This window comes from Pithys albifrons, chromosome 3, assembly GCF_047495875.1.
Source record: "Pithys albifrons albifrons isolate INPA30051 chromosome 3, PitAlb_v1, whole genome shotgun sequence".
Taxonomy (NCBI): domain Eukaryota; kingdom Metazoa; phylum Chordata; class Aves; order Passeriformes; family Thamnophilidae; genus Pithys; species Pithys albifrons.
The window spans coordinates 17,234,318-17,248,174 of record NC_092460.1 but is presented as its reverse complement, the minus strand read 5'-3'; the positions used below and the strand labels follow the sequence as shown (position 1 = coordinate 17,248,174).

Sequence of the window (13,857 nt, the reverse complement as noted above, 5' to 3'; positions counted from 1 at the left end):
AGTTCTTACTCAAGAGTACAGAACTACTCCCACTGACTTTAGTGGTTTCTATCTAAAGCACTCTGTTAGTTACTCCTGTATTTAGGTGGAAGTCTTTGCTGATTAATTACTGTTGGTATATTCAACTGATCCATCAAGCATAAAATTTCCTTGTTTTGTATCTATTTGTGTTTGATTTTTACTTTTAGCAGCCACACAACAACCAGAAAAGCCTGCTTCGGCTCATAACTGGCTGAGATCTAAATCTGAGCCACTTTTCCTTGTTTTGGAGGAATATTCTCGTTATCAATAGGAAGGAGTTAAATTTTCAGCAATAATTTTTACTTTATTTTGTTTCACTAGGCCTTCCTGCTGCTGTGAAAAGGAACATTGTCAAAACCAGTTCATTTGCCTCTGGCTGAAAGGCCATGGATGACAGTTCACTGCCATTTTCTATTTGCTGCATCATTATTCAAATGTCTTTTTCTACTATTTTTCCATCTATACTGCAGACAACAGTTCTTAGGTGTACAAGCTTATCTGTGCCAACATATTTTATATGACATTAATTGACAGGTATTGCTGTGAGATTAGTGTGGATGAGCACATACCCTTAGCTCTTAGAATCATTATGTACATACATTGCAAATATTACTGGGAGGAAGAAATTGAAAAAATTAACATTTTCTCAGTAACCTGCAAGCCTACATGTAGGATGTTATAAGGACATGTCAAAGCTTATGCTTTGGTGGCCTTTTGCAAGGTAATAGATTCAACTTAAAGATTTATTAGAGTGTGTTTGAAAGGTCTTATTTGTTCCCATGGCTACCCAAAGAAATACTAATGCCTTGAGCAGAAAATGCCGTCAGCAGAAACCATCCCCTAATGATAAGGACTATCTTCAGGAATAGATTACCATGCATCATTAAAAGCCATGCCTCTTGATGAATAAGTTATGAAGTTTTATAATCTATTATTTCCTCTGTTCATAGCAAAACAATTTAATGCATGGTGAATTACTGGCATGTTTATTTTGACTTTTAACACGTTTTTAAAGGTACTTTCAGGATGGATAAGTATCTCTCAATGCTCTTAATTTTTTAAGGTTTATCTTTAGTTGTTAACTTCCTAATAACCTTATTATTTCTAACTTAACTTTTAATTTCAGCTCACTGTTTAAGAGCTAAAACAACTGTTTAGAGCCACAAACACCTTTAAGGTGAATGGGCAAAATGCAGACCAGCCCAGGACAATGGAAATGCAAAGATATCTGAATACATCTATAGCAGCTTTCCAGAGCTGCAAACATTTTGCTCTGCAGTTCCAAATATTGAAAGAAATGTGGAAGATCAGCTGACTGTTCCAGGTGCCCAGGTAAAATTCCTAAGAAATTCACTATGATGAAAGAAATTATCAACAGGCACACATTTTGAATCACACACTTTCAAATGCATTTGCAGATGCATTTCTGGAGCAGGATCCAGAGTGTTTTTCTAACACGTTCAGTGTGAGCTGTTTGTCATTCTGCTCTCGGGCAGCACCACAGAATTCTGCAGAACCCTCTGCTGAAGCTGCACCAAAAGGCATCACCAGGCCTTTCCTAGAGCCACACCTGCATTTGGATCTAGAGCACTTTGAAAAAGTACATCTTATGTCAATTTTAATATCCTTTCCTAGCATGTGAGCAGGTCCATTTCCTGAGGTATTTTCCAGAGTCGGATCTAGGATTAATTGCCCACTTGTTTATTGGAAATAGATTTTGAGTGTGTTCTACAGCCCTTTCCCCTGGCCCTTTCCAGAGCATTTTATAGAGACCTTCACTAGGCTGAATCCAGAGCCTGTTTCTGAAGAGCCTCTCTAGAGCTGCCTCTAGGACAATTTTTACAGGTCACTGCTGGAGCTGGAACCACTTCTGGGGTAATTTTTAAAGCTGGCTCTAATTTCTAAGATGGAACTAGAACCTGAACTGGAGACAACTCTAAAACCTGACCTGTAGTCTTTTTCAAGAATGGATTTTCTGTTAAGAGCCCCGCAAACTGAGAATTCACTTTTAGACTCACATGAATACTTCTGGTGTCTGAGAGAGACTAAAAATTCAAGTATTTTGCAAAAGATTAACTCAAGCCTATGAATTCTCTCCATCCTTGTTATTCGAGGGAATATTTAGGATAAAATCTCCACAGTCAGCTTCCATGCAGAAATGACAATATTTACCACATGCAGATTCCACACACATGTTGTTTCTATTCATTTACACTTCTGCTATTAAAAATTATTAACTATTTTTAAGAATGTCACCTTCAGCAGGCAAGGCTGACATGGATCACCAGGAAATACTCACCTTCAGAACCAGCTAGACGTGACACAAAAGATCTGCCAAATCATCATTCTCACCCATTTGTACAGTATCTAAATACATCAAACATGCAGTGCACAAGGGGCATTACAGAAACACAAAGGGGCAGATGGTCACAGAGCAACAAAGGAGTGCAAAGAGAATGACTGAATATTTTAAACCCACAAACAGATCAAAACAGCAGACAAATTTAAATGTACACAGCACAACCTGGTATCACAGGAAGTAACACTTTCATACAGAAAAGGTATTAGGCATTCAGATTCCACTCTCAAAATCTGTATGCAAAGCCATGCTTTTCAAGTAAGTTGGCATCATTTTCGCTTTCTTGATGTTTGATTGGTTTAGTAAAATTTAACTTAATTTGTAGATTTATCGTAAACCAAGTTTCATGCTTTGGTTTGAAGAGCATAAAATGTAAAAGTGAATAACTCGTGAATAAAAAAAAATAACAAAAATTGCATGTGTTACATATTCAGTGATTGGCTCAGAATGAAAAATATTACCCTTCTCCTAAAGAATACTAAAGTACAACTGGATTTTAACAGCACGTCAATTTTGCCCATAAAATTTAGACTAATAAGTCTAAACAGAAAAATATGTGGAAAATATTTATTATTATATACAAGTATTATTTATGTAGCAATCAAAAATAAATCAGAGTCACAGTATTCCACATTAGCCCTTGTTTATCACTTTCAATCAAGTATGCCAGGACATTTTCTTCCCTTAAAAAACACCAAACATCAATTTGATATGATCAATATCCTTTATGAAGACTCCCTTCTCCTTTCTCCTTCTGCTTTCAGCACCAGTCCTTAGTAATATTTTTATATATTATGTCTTGGTTCACAAGTGTAATTTTCTTCAGACAGAAAACAAACTGGGAGGTTTAGAAGGTGCTCTCCTGTATTGAGGGCAAACAGGGGGCCATACAATTCATCAAGCATCCTGAGCCCTCAAGTGACCCTGCAGTTGGGTGACACTATGGCAGAAAAATAAATTTAGCAATTAATGACTTGACGAATTTAAGGAGAGTTCACATCCTACTGGACACTGCCATTCCTGCTCACTGGAAGCTGAAGGCAAGTGAGCAAGGGCTCTGAAGAGCATCATGGCTCTGTGGATCACACAATAACCAGAAATCAGGGCCATTTCTAGTCTGCAGAAAGAAACCCAAGGACAAGGGGACACCTCTTTCCCTTTATTGGAACAGTAGCTAAAGAACAACTCCATATTCCAACAAATATGTGTCATAATATTGCAAGCCTTATATAGTATTTTAAATGCATTAAATTAAATATAGAGCTGAGTCATGAGGGTCTCTCTAGATTTTCATGACTTCAGTAGGAGAATTAACATATGCAACAAAATACTAAATCTGGCATTGCTTTCCCTATAATTTATTTTTAAAAACAGAAAAATCTGAAACAGATAAAAATTTGAGTCATGGAAGGAAAAACAGGAATATTTATCTGTTACCAAGCACCTTCACATGACAGGAAGAAAACTAATTGGTGCTTATGACCTTCTTAAGGGCCAGGGAAGGAACTGGAAGAGCCTAATCCTCTAATGACTTCAGTGCAAAGTCTGGTCACACAGCAACATTAGGTAACAGCATGAAAAGAAAAAAACAAATTACACTGCAATTTATCTGTCCTTCTCTTTATTATGTTTGACCAGTGTGGCTGAAATTTAGCCCCTTAGTTTTATAACAATTTACACATTTGTCCTTGGCTTAAACAAAGCTGATAGGACTGTATATATCAGACTTTATAGGATAGGTCTTGGGAGGAAGAGATTAACCCTAAAAATCAGCAATGGGGTTTTAACTCTGCCTCTTGGCTTTTAAATATCTGCTTTGTAAAGTAATTCTGACAGTAAGGTAAACCTATGCTTTCCCTATTTCCTGTGTGCAACAGTAAATCTGTCACAGATGAACAATTTAAAATTTTAGAAAGCACGCTGTAAAACCACTCATCGGATAAAAATGCTCCTGTAACACAGTTACATCAACAACTGGAAATTTTGTTAGTTTATCTGATTTCCAGGAATATAATAATGCATTATGATTTCTTTCAAATCTAGCACACAATGTGGCACAGATGTGGATGGGGCTGCACACACCCCCAGCAGCCTGATGGCACCATCAGCAGCAGGGTCAGGCTGCTTTCTGCTCAGGAGAAAACCTGTTCGCTGAGAGAGATGGCCCAGATTGCCTGAGCTACCCAGCAAGCAATATTGTTCTGGCAAAATAAAAGCTTATACATACTACTGTAATTATTTTCTTTTTAGTATTCAAATGCTAGCAGCATCTTTTATGTATTTATCAAAAAGCATCTTGACCCTAAACTGGAGTTTCCCAAGTCCAAGCATGTTAGAAACCAGGAAACAGCAAAGGAAATGGAGTTGCAACCTCAAGTAAGGGAGTCTTGTAAGAAGAAAACCTGACAAACTCTTGTTATAAACTACAGTTCTAAAGCACATATACAGCTACAACTGACATGACTTCAGTTTTCTTGGCTGGAGCCTGAAGTTCACAAACCAATGAAAAGCTGTGACAACATCCCACTGACTACATTAAATTGATACTTGGTTATTGATAAAGGGATCAGCCTCCTCGTGCAGGTTGTCACAGCAGTTCACAGCTCAACACCTCAGGAAGCACTAACCACTTTGTGTCAGGGTAGCACAGTCACATTCCTTCTGCAAGACAGACCTTGGAGCTCCCATTAAAAATCTTCTGAAAAATTTTATGCCAAATATGTTACTGGTAATCAAAAACAACACTTCAATTTCTTTATGACTATTTGAACAAAAGCAAAAGTTGGTCTTTCAGAAAAAAGACACTTGTATATAACTGCAGGGCAGAATATTTGTACAGGTGCACCACCCATCTTTGTGGGCAAAATGTTCTTCCCTGCAGGAATATTATAGAATAAGGATATTAGTGCCTCATTGAATGAGTACTTTTGGCAAGCATGGTGAGCGTGATGTCAAGACAGATACAGGCAGTAGAATCACACAGTTCAGTCCAGAGAGCAAACACTGGTAGGATGACATTAGAATCTCAAGTGCATGCAAAAAAGCCATTGCTGAGAAGCTGCAGTAAATGCAGAGGCATCTGACAAGTAGCAGCAGCAGCAGCATTCACAATGTTAACTCAACTGCTTACCCACTAAGTACACCAAGAACCAGGTTAAGTACGAAAAATGAGCCAAGGATGATAAGACTAACAAAATAGATCCATGGCCATTCACATCCTATTGCATCATTTACCTGTAAAACGTAAGGAAATAAGTTATGATTCAGTCATTTACTAAACAGCAGAGTCCTTTGTGCAGCTGCCAGATCACATAGGTTTGACATTTATGGCTTATCCAGTTCTTTAAAAAGGGAATGAACAATTGTTTAAATTTACTTACCCAAATTCTGTTGTAGATGTGATGCCTTAGAAGATTAATTGAAATAACACTTAAGTGAGTGCATGAGAATTACAAGTTATTTTTATAACTTTTCCACAAAGCAGAACATGAAGAATATTTACTGATGGGTCTAAACTCTGACTTTGGTGGTTTTGTGTTATTTGTATTCTGTATAACTACAGAAAATCTGTTCTGTTCTAATTAGAGGAGAAAGTAATAGAGGTTTATTAAAAGACGTCATCACAACTGAAGCCTCACCTGTACAAGATAACCTGTGTGTTCCTGGCAGCTGAATTCAGGACTCTGCTTTCATGATGAAAAAGGTGTCTGCTTACCCGCTCAATACACCAAGAACAAGATTTAGTACGAAAAATGACCCAAAGATGACGAGACTGACAAAATACACCCATGGCAATTCAAATCCCATAGCATCATTCATCTGCAAGAAATAAGATGATCTTATAGAGTAGATCACTATATTAACAGCAATGAAGAGTCAGAGAAAAGGAGAATTTGATCATTCAGGTTAGAAAACATTCTGTGCATTCCTTCAGTAATGAAAAGAAGAACCGTGTGAAAAGGCGGCACTGGCCACATTCACTTTGTGTTTCTAATCATACCCTAAAACAAAATGTGGATTGAACCTAGGATTCAAATCAAATATTATCAAACATAAACAGGACACTGCAATAGTTCTGCCCTTTAAGACTGAGAAAAGAAATTAAATTTCAGATCTCTAATTAAAACGATCACAAAGTATATTGAAGTATTTTGACTTTTAACTCATTTATATCCTATCTACACGAATGATCATTTGACAACACAAACAGCAATATGTTTCTCAACAGCATAAGCAATATTACTTTTACTGTAACATGGAATTCCAGTAGTTTTTTTCCTGAAAGATTAGTCAGGTGCAGTCAGGCATTTTAAATTCATTCAAAAAGAAACAAATGAGAATAAACTAATGTAAAAACATGAATGCAACTTCAGGAAAATGAAAAATTGAAAACAAATTTTAAAAACTTAATGGAAACACTCCAGAAACATTTGTAAACACAAATTATATCAAGGTCAAGGTTCAATAAATTTTAAAAAGTCACCGCTGATAAATGTTTTCTGAAAGTGAGGTTGAAGTAACTGTGCAGCAAATACACTCTTTATAAACACACAAAGTTTTCTATACAGAACTCTTTGTCTATTCTTAGCCAACTCATTATACCTATTAAAGGATGACTTGAGAAATATACCCATGGAGATGTAAAAAGGTCTATTCAGAAAATAGGTTTTTAAGCCATGGAAATTTGATGTAGTGTGTAGCATTCAGGTGCAAAAAGACATTTTGATAAATTATAACAATAATTCTGACATGAAACTTTGTGGAAATGTTTCTTCTTGAAAAGGAATTATTCTGGCTTCTTTATTTATACTGACAAGTTTGCATTAGACTCTTCTTCAGATGTTTTTAGCCACAAAATTCAGCAGATAATAAAAATTAGATATGGGGTTGTAAAACAATCTTTTCACAAATCTGTTTTCTCTTCTGTGAGTGCCGCTGTGTTTGTTGTATCTGAAACTTGTGATTAGGCTTTGAGCTCTTTGGCTAGTCAAGTTCGACTCCTGTCCTTAACATCTCTGTTGGAAAAAACCTATTAAACATGGGAACAAACATTTTTCAAAATTACTTATTGTTTTTTCCTCAGTCTTTTATTCCTATATCAGTTTCTGCAGGGTGGCCCCATGGATGATCAGAGAGAAGCACATGCATTAAGTCTTTGCAGCTAAGGCCCACAGACACTTTTCTTCAGTGGTGATTTGTATTAATGCCAGTTTATACCTCACTAAAGTAAACAAACTTCCCAAGTAACTGAGGAAGATCATTTTACACAGCTTTTTCATGCACCTTTGAAAATAATCTATGTATCTTCATTTAAAATGCTTTTGCAATTGAACTGTGGTACAGAAAAGCAACTTAAAATTACTTTGACTTGTCACGGGGAGAAACAAAAAGAAAACTTGATCTATTGATCAAATCTGTTTGATTTGGATGGGGTTTTTTACATTAGTTTCAACAGAGCTGAATTTTGGACAAGTTGACATGGAGGAGGGTTATAACCATTCAGAAAGGTTGGGATCATTCCTTCAGTTCAAAAGATCCCAAGTGTCCATAGTCCAGTTCTGCATCTCCCCTTGGCACACACACTCTGCCCCAGAGCTGCCACTGCAGCAACACATTCTGCTGGGTCTGCTGGGCAAAGCTTTTAGCAACCCTTCCATGCCTGGGGCTGTGTTAAGGAGAATTGTTTCATCATTCACACCCCTTCCCTCAGAGCAAGTCCCTACATTTGAGGAATCCCAGCAAAAAAAAATCTTGAGGTAATGGGTAAAACCTCCCACTGCCCAGACTGAATTTCTGCTTCGTCCCTTTGCACTTTCTTTGAAGCACAGGCATCTGCCCTTGTGGTTTAAGAATAAAATTTACTAGGTTTTTTTAAGTATAGTCATAATTATTTTATTATTTTAGGATCAAGTTTGTTTAATAGACAAGGCTCATGCCACACAGGCAAAGTGTTTCTCCAACAATAACTGATCAGAGCAAACATTTTAATTAAATTTCAAGTACATATGAATTCATTTTGCATCTAACTGAACTATCCCCCCAGCAAGCAGTTGTTTGCAAGTCACCAGACTGAAAACAAATTCATCTGGTTTCACTGTGAACAATTTCCTCCTATGTATCTTTGTGAAAAATCTGAAATATTAATATTTGCAACTTTATTTTGAGAAATTGGAGCTCTGGGAGTCGCTGCAATGCAACTCTCCTTTTGCTCACAAAGAGAACACACTGGAGCAGTCAGGCATTGCACTCAAGCAGTCACCCAGGAGCAAAGCTGAAATTCTCATGCTCTGTCATAAAGGCTCCAGTAGCAGGAGCAACTGATATTTGCTTTTCCTTCCTTCACTTTATAGTGTGCAACATACAAAAACTCCTTTTCATTTATGCATTTTGATTTTAAGTCCAATGTTTCAGGCTAATCTATCCAGGACTGATGCCTTGTGAGGTAAAAATTGGAAACTGCGGCTAACCAGTACTGGAAAAAAATGCTTCAGTCTGGGCAGATGCTGAGTTAATTCAAAAGCATTCCATAATTCAGGAACACCTGAACCTAGAAGAACACCTTGGCAGTGATCTAAGGTTGAATTCTTAAGAGCAGCCTGAAACTGCACTCTACTCAACTTTATCATTTAATTCTAGATGTAATTAAACTACTCCAGCAATGCACTGTAATTTCTACTCATGAAGCAATATTTCAGATTGCATTAATACCAAAGATCAAAGTATAAAAAGAAGTCTTTTCCTTTTGGAAAACTTTGCTGCTTATTTCATGCATGTCAAAAGCCATTTTCCATAACTTTCAATTAAAGAAAGATTAAAGGAGTTGATTTGCCTTCTGATTAAAGACTAAGACAGAACTTGGTTAATACATGAGTACAGGAAAATGTCCATCCTCAGCAACAAGATATATTCATTCAAAAGGATTAATGCTGACTTCTCACACAAAGAGCAGAATAAAAGAGTTAAAGATACAAATGCCAAATGTATTAGAAGTTATAAATAAGAAACATAAGCATTAAAACCCCTTGAATTATGCTAAACACCAGAAATTCAAGGAGATATCACATCTCAAATCCTAAGCAAAATGTCTTGCAAGACTCCCTTGCTCTGTGGCCCAGGGATGTAGTACACCAAAGAAGGTGTCATATTTAATAGCTCTCAATGGACTGGTCCTGTCTCTTTGAGGCCATGAGGCTTTTGGCTTTTGTAACACCTCTTACAGGGACACCACCAAGTATGATGGTTCTTGCCCTTTTATGCCTTTTTCCAGATCTAGTCTTACTGCTTGAATTTCAGTTCTAATTAGTTTGTCTACAACATCAACCAGAGGACAGATGAGACGATGGATGAGACAAAGGACAAAGTATTTTTCATATCCCTTAATTCTGTTTCATCATAGGGGTAGATGTTTACTACATGTTGTCTATTTGGCTCTTTATATTTACATATATATGTGAGTGTATGTCTGCAGTCCTGAAGAATTGTGCCAACAGGGCAAACTTGCTATAGTCTGAAACTGCCTCATCTGGCATTTGGAGAGAATTATCTTGTTAGCTGTGCTGTAGTTGGAGTCAATTATTGTTACAATGCAGCATAAATGATCAGAGATCAAGACTCTGAAGTGAAATGGGGAGAAAGTCAAATTTGTGGCAGACATAACCCTTAGTACTACGCAGCAGCAGACGGCACACTCCAATTCAAAACATCAATTACAAATCATTAAAATCTCACTTATCCCTATCTGTGGTAATAGCGAGTAAAATCCTCACATGCAATTGCAGGCAAATCAAGGTCTTACTGGTATTCTACTGAAAAGTGTTGCAATCCCTTTGTATGCATTAATTAATATAAGCCCTGACTGGGGATAATGATAAAGCAATGCAGTAACACCCCTAATCCTGCATTTGAATTATTACAAATGCAATGAGCTGATGCACAAATGTATTCTGAATTATTTTCTACAATGTTTCAAACTCTCTTGAGCTTGTTAAGTTTCTTAGCTTCCTTAGGTTTCAATTTTACCTTCCTCTTTTCTTGACATTCCAACAGACACATAACTTGTGGGTTTACTTATTGCTACCTAGAATCTACTCAATCATCTTAAAAAATTTTAAGACTGACAGACTCAGTCTCTTGACAGGTGTAAAAATTCTTGAGAAATCAGCATTTTGTGAAGTTGGACTAACCCTACACTCTTCAAAGCATGCAATGGAGGTTCAATAAACCCCAGATCAGGCTATTTATCCTGCTTAGTGTAGAGCACACCAGAGAGCTTTTCAAAGCCTCCTGATTTCAAGGGGTTTGTCCTGAGATATTCTTGGCTGAAGTGGAGTTAACTTAGAGCTGACTTAAAACAGGTTGTGCTCGAAACATAGCAGGCTCCAGGTTAGTTTGTAATAGTGTGTAATTTTATATTTAATCTTATCTGGGTTCTGGAGTCAAAGCGATAATTTCCCAGACATTCTCCTGGTTGACAAACTCATCTTTGTTGTGCTGCCGACACTGAATTGAGAAGAGATGCACTGATGGGATGTGCACTGAGCCCACTGCTTTGTTAAGCATTTCAGCTCAGCAACAACTGGAAAATCAGAATTCCATGGCTCAGGCATCAAAGTTGGCATAAAGACACATAGACCCCCTTAGAGTAATTAATGTGAACAGTGTTTACTTTTTAAATGTTTTGCTACCATGCATTAAAATGAACAAATTCTATCCACTTTAGTGATACATACTAAACACATTTTTTAAATCTGTTATGCCACCTATACATATACCATACAACATTATATAACAATTGGATGTGTTTAATATTTCCCATATGCAGGATACAAAAAAAAGCAAGGATAAAAACATACGATATTCAGTAAGATGAGGTAAAATTATTACCTTAGTTTATGTAGCAGTAAGGACCAAACTCCAGAGACTCAAGGGAGATCTGAATTTATTTACTAAACTGTAATCTTGGGACAGACTGGGAACTAGGATGGTTTTAAAATCATTGTTTGCTTCTTGTGTTTTTGGAAGAAACTCTAGCTATTTGCCCAGTGGAATTCTAAGCACTACCTGAAGTCTACCCTTTATTTCTAATCCAGTTTCTATCCATATTTATTTAAAAATTTTTAGGGAGAAATAGTAAGTTCATTTTAGTGTTTGCAATGATCTGTGACAAGAAATTAGTTCCACACTTTGACTGCAGTACAGGTCAGCAGGCAGCTAAGACTGAGATACAAGATAACTTGTCAAAGTCAATCAAGTTCACTTCATGGGAAAGATATTTCCTTGTGAGGTAGTTTAAAATCCTCAAGTGGGTCTGTGTTAAGATTCTAATTGGAAAAAAATTATACTACATGATCATCTCCCTGATCCTAATTCAACCTCTTAACATGTATATTCCTTGGCTTGGTCGCTCTGTTTTCATGTCTGAATTTGATCATTCCTTTTACTCTCTGAGATTAAGTCCTGTCTCTTTCCAATCTAAAATTGGTTGATTTGGAGCTTATTATCACTAGAGAACAGAAAAAGGTAATTAGTCTCAATCATTACCTTAAAGGTAGGGGGGATAGGCCAGATTTTAACATGAACCTGGACTCAAGTAATTAACACTCAAATTGCAAACACTCTGCCTACCATGCCTGCCTCTTTAGTGAGATTTATGCAGTGTACTAGCGCTGTCATGCAAAATTTCTATCCCTCTTTCTCCAGCTGAGTATCATGTGTTAAATTTCTGGCTCTGTAGACATGGAGGGCTGGGAGCACTGAGCATGCAGCACATCGGTGCCTTTGGGGATGGGCTGACTTGTTCCACTGAAGAGTCTCCCTTAGATGACCTGAGGTTGGGCTGACTGATGTCAGCAGAGCAGCATTCAGCTGTCCTTAGGTATGTAACAGGAAAAAGTTAAGTATTTTCTGCAAATTTTTTGGCATGTTTCCTCACAATTTTTAACATTGCTGAATATTTGCAACTGATTTACAAAAGGAAAAAAGCTGTCAAGTGTTCTTTGACTTCTCTCAGATGAAAATATGAAATTCATTGCTGACAAGTATTGTTTGGGTCAGTAACATGCCTTCCCTTTTTGCAGGTGGATGGGACCAACATGGATTAAATCACCATCAGCAAGTGATTCCCATTGGCTTGTTAAACCACTCAATCCAAAGTCCTAGAGCATTATTGTTTCTTTAACTATTGGTTGCATTTTTTGAAAAGTTTTTTTTAGGAGACTCCTCAGCACTCTGATGACAGTTTTAATAATACTAATACTTATCTTCTGCAGCTCTTTGTTTATAGCCTAATAATACATTTTGTGAATAAGCCAAGAGGTTTTCTTGTGAGATATATTTGTAAAATATTTCCTTATGCTTAGGAAAAATCTTTGGCTGCACATCAGTTGGTTTCAAGTATTCTATACCACCTTACAATACTTCTAAGTAAGCTGTCCTTAAAGATTCCTGAACAAGGAGCATTCTAAAAAGTGTCAGGAGTAAATGATTGGGTTCCTGATCATCTCTGACATTCTGAAAAATCAATACATTGCTTTATTATTGTAATTGTTCTCTTTTTCTACCATAGGATGATGTGGGAGGTATAATTTTTTTGAATTCTCATCTAGTTAGAAAATAAATACAGTGATTTTCTACCTTTTAGTTCATGCATAGCAAAGAAAATTGCCTTGTACTTTTGAGAAGCTGGTAAGGAAGCCACAGTTCTTGCACTTGCTTATGGAAATGCACTTAAAGAAATACTAATACAGTCTTTTCTATCTCAGTATGTTACTTGCAGTGACATTATTGCAATGAATGTGAAGACACGTATGCAGAAGGACATATAGACATAGGCAAAGTGCAGTGCAGCCTAAACAGACTGTGCTAGAGAAATGATGGATTTTCTTCAGATGTTCTAAGATGCTTTAGGAAATATATTGAGGAATATAAAGCTTTCTAAAGCAAGAAACAGATTCCTAAGTGCACACTCTTTTATTGTAAAAGCAGAGAAATTATGAATGAAGTATTTCTTTGATGATAATATACGTTATTAGCAAAAACTAATAACAGAGTTTTAAAAAGTTGACATATCAGTAAAGAGTATATTAAAAAACCCTGACATCCCTTTCCTTAAATCTTATGCGAGTTTTAGATATATTTGAGATTGCTTAGACATTTCAAGTAATGAACTGAGTATTTTGAACATGAATCCTTAAAAGAATATCTTGTTAACATATCAGTAGGTGTATTAATAGGCAAAACCATTTAAGACATCAATGTATCATTATTCAGCAATTTCAGCTTGAGGGCTTCAATCTCAAAAATCTCCAGAACAATCTGAACAGGGATAACCAGGTGTCAGAGAACCGAGGAGCTGGTAACATCTGAGTTAGTAATGTAACATCTGTCCATAAAATCGAGCTAGCAAAATTCAGAAGCCACTAAGTTGTTCCACCATTGATTCAACTCTGTTGGCAACCCATCCAATCAAGGTGGTTGCA

At 36.6% G+C, this 13,857-nt stretch overlaps 1 protein-coding gene across 6 annotated transcripts in view; it reads right to left on the bottom strand.

The window, feature by feature from the left end:
• Nucleotides 1-13,857, bottom strand: part of CACNA1D (calcium voltage-gated channel subunit alpha1 D) — a 169,894-nt gene that overhangs the window by 83,546 nt on the left and 72,491 nt on the right. For 4 of the 6 annotated variants that reach the window (XM_071550760.1, XM_071550762.1, XM_071550763.1 and 1 more), the window contains exon 8: nucleotides 5,511-5,614. In XM_071550760.1, the coding sequence (XP_071406861.1) occupies nucleotides 5,511-5,614 (104 nt within the window). Of the gene's footprint in view, nucleotides 1-5,510; nucleotides 5,615-6,095; nucleotides 6,200-13,857 lie in introns of all 6 variants that reach the window. The other 2 variants (XM_071550761.1, XM_071550765.1) reach the window with 1 other exon arrangement.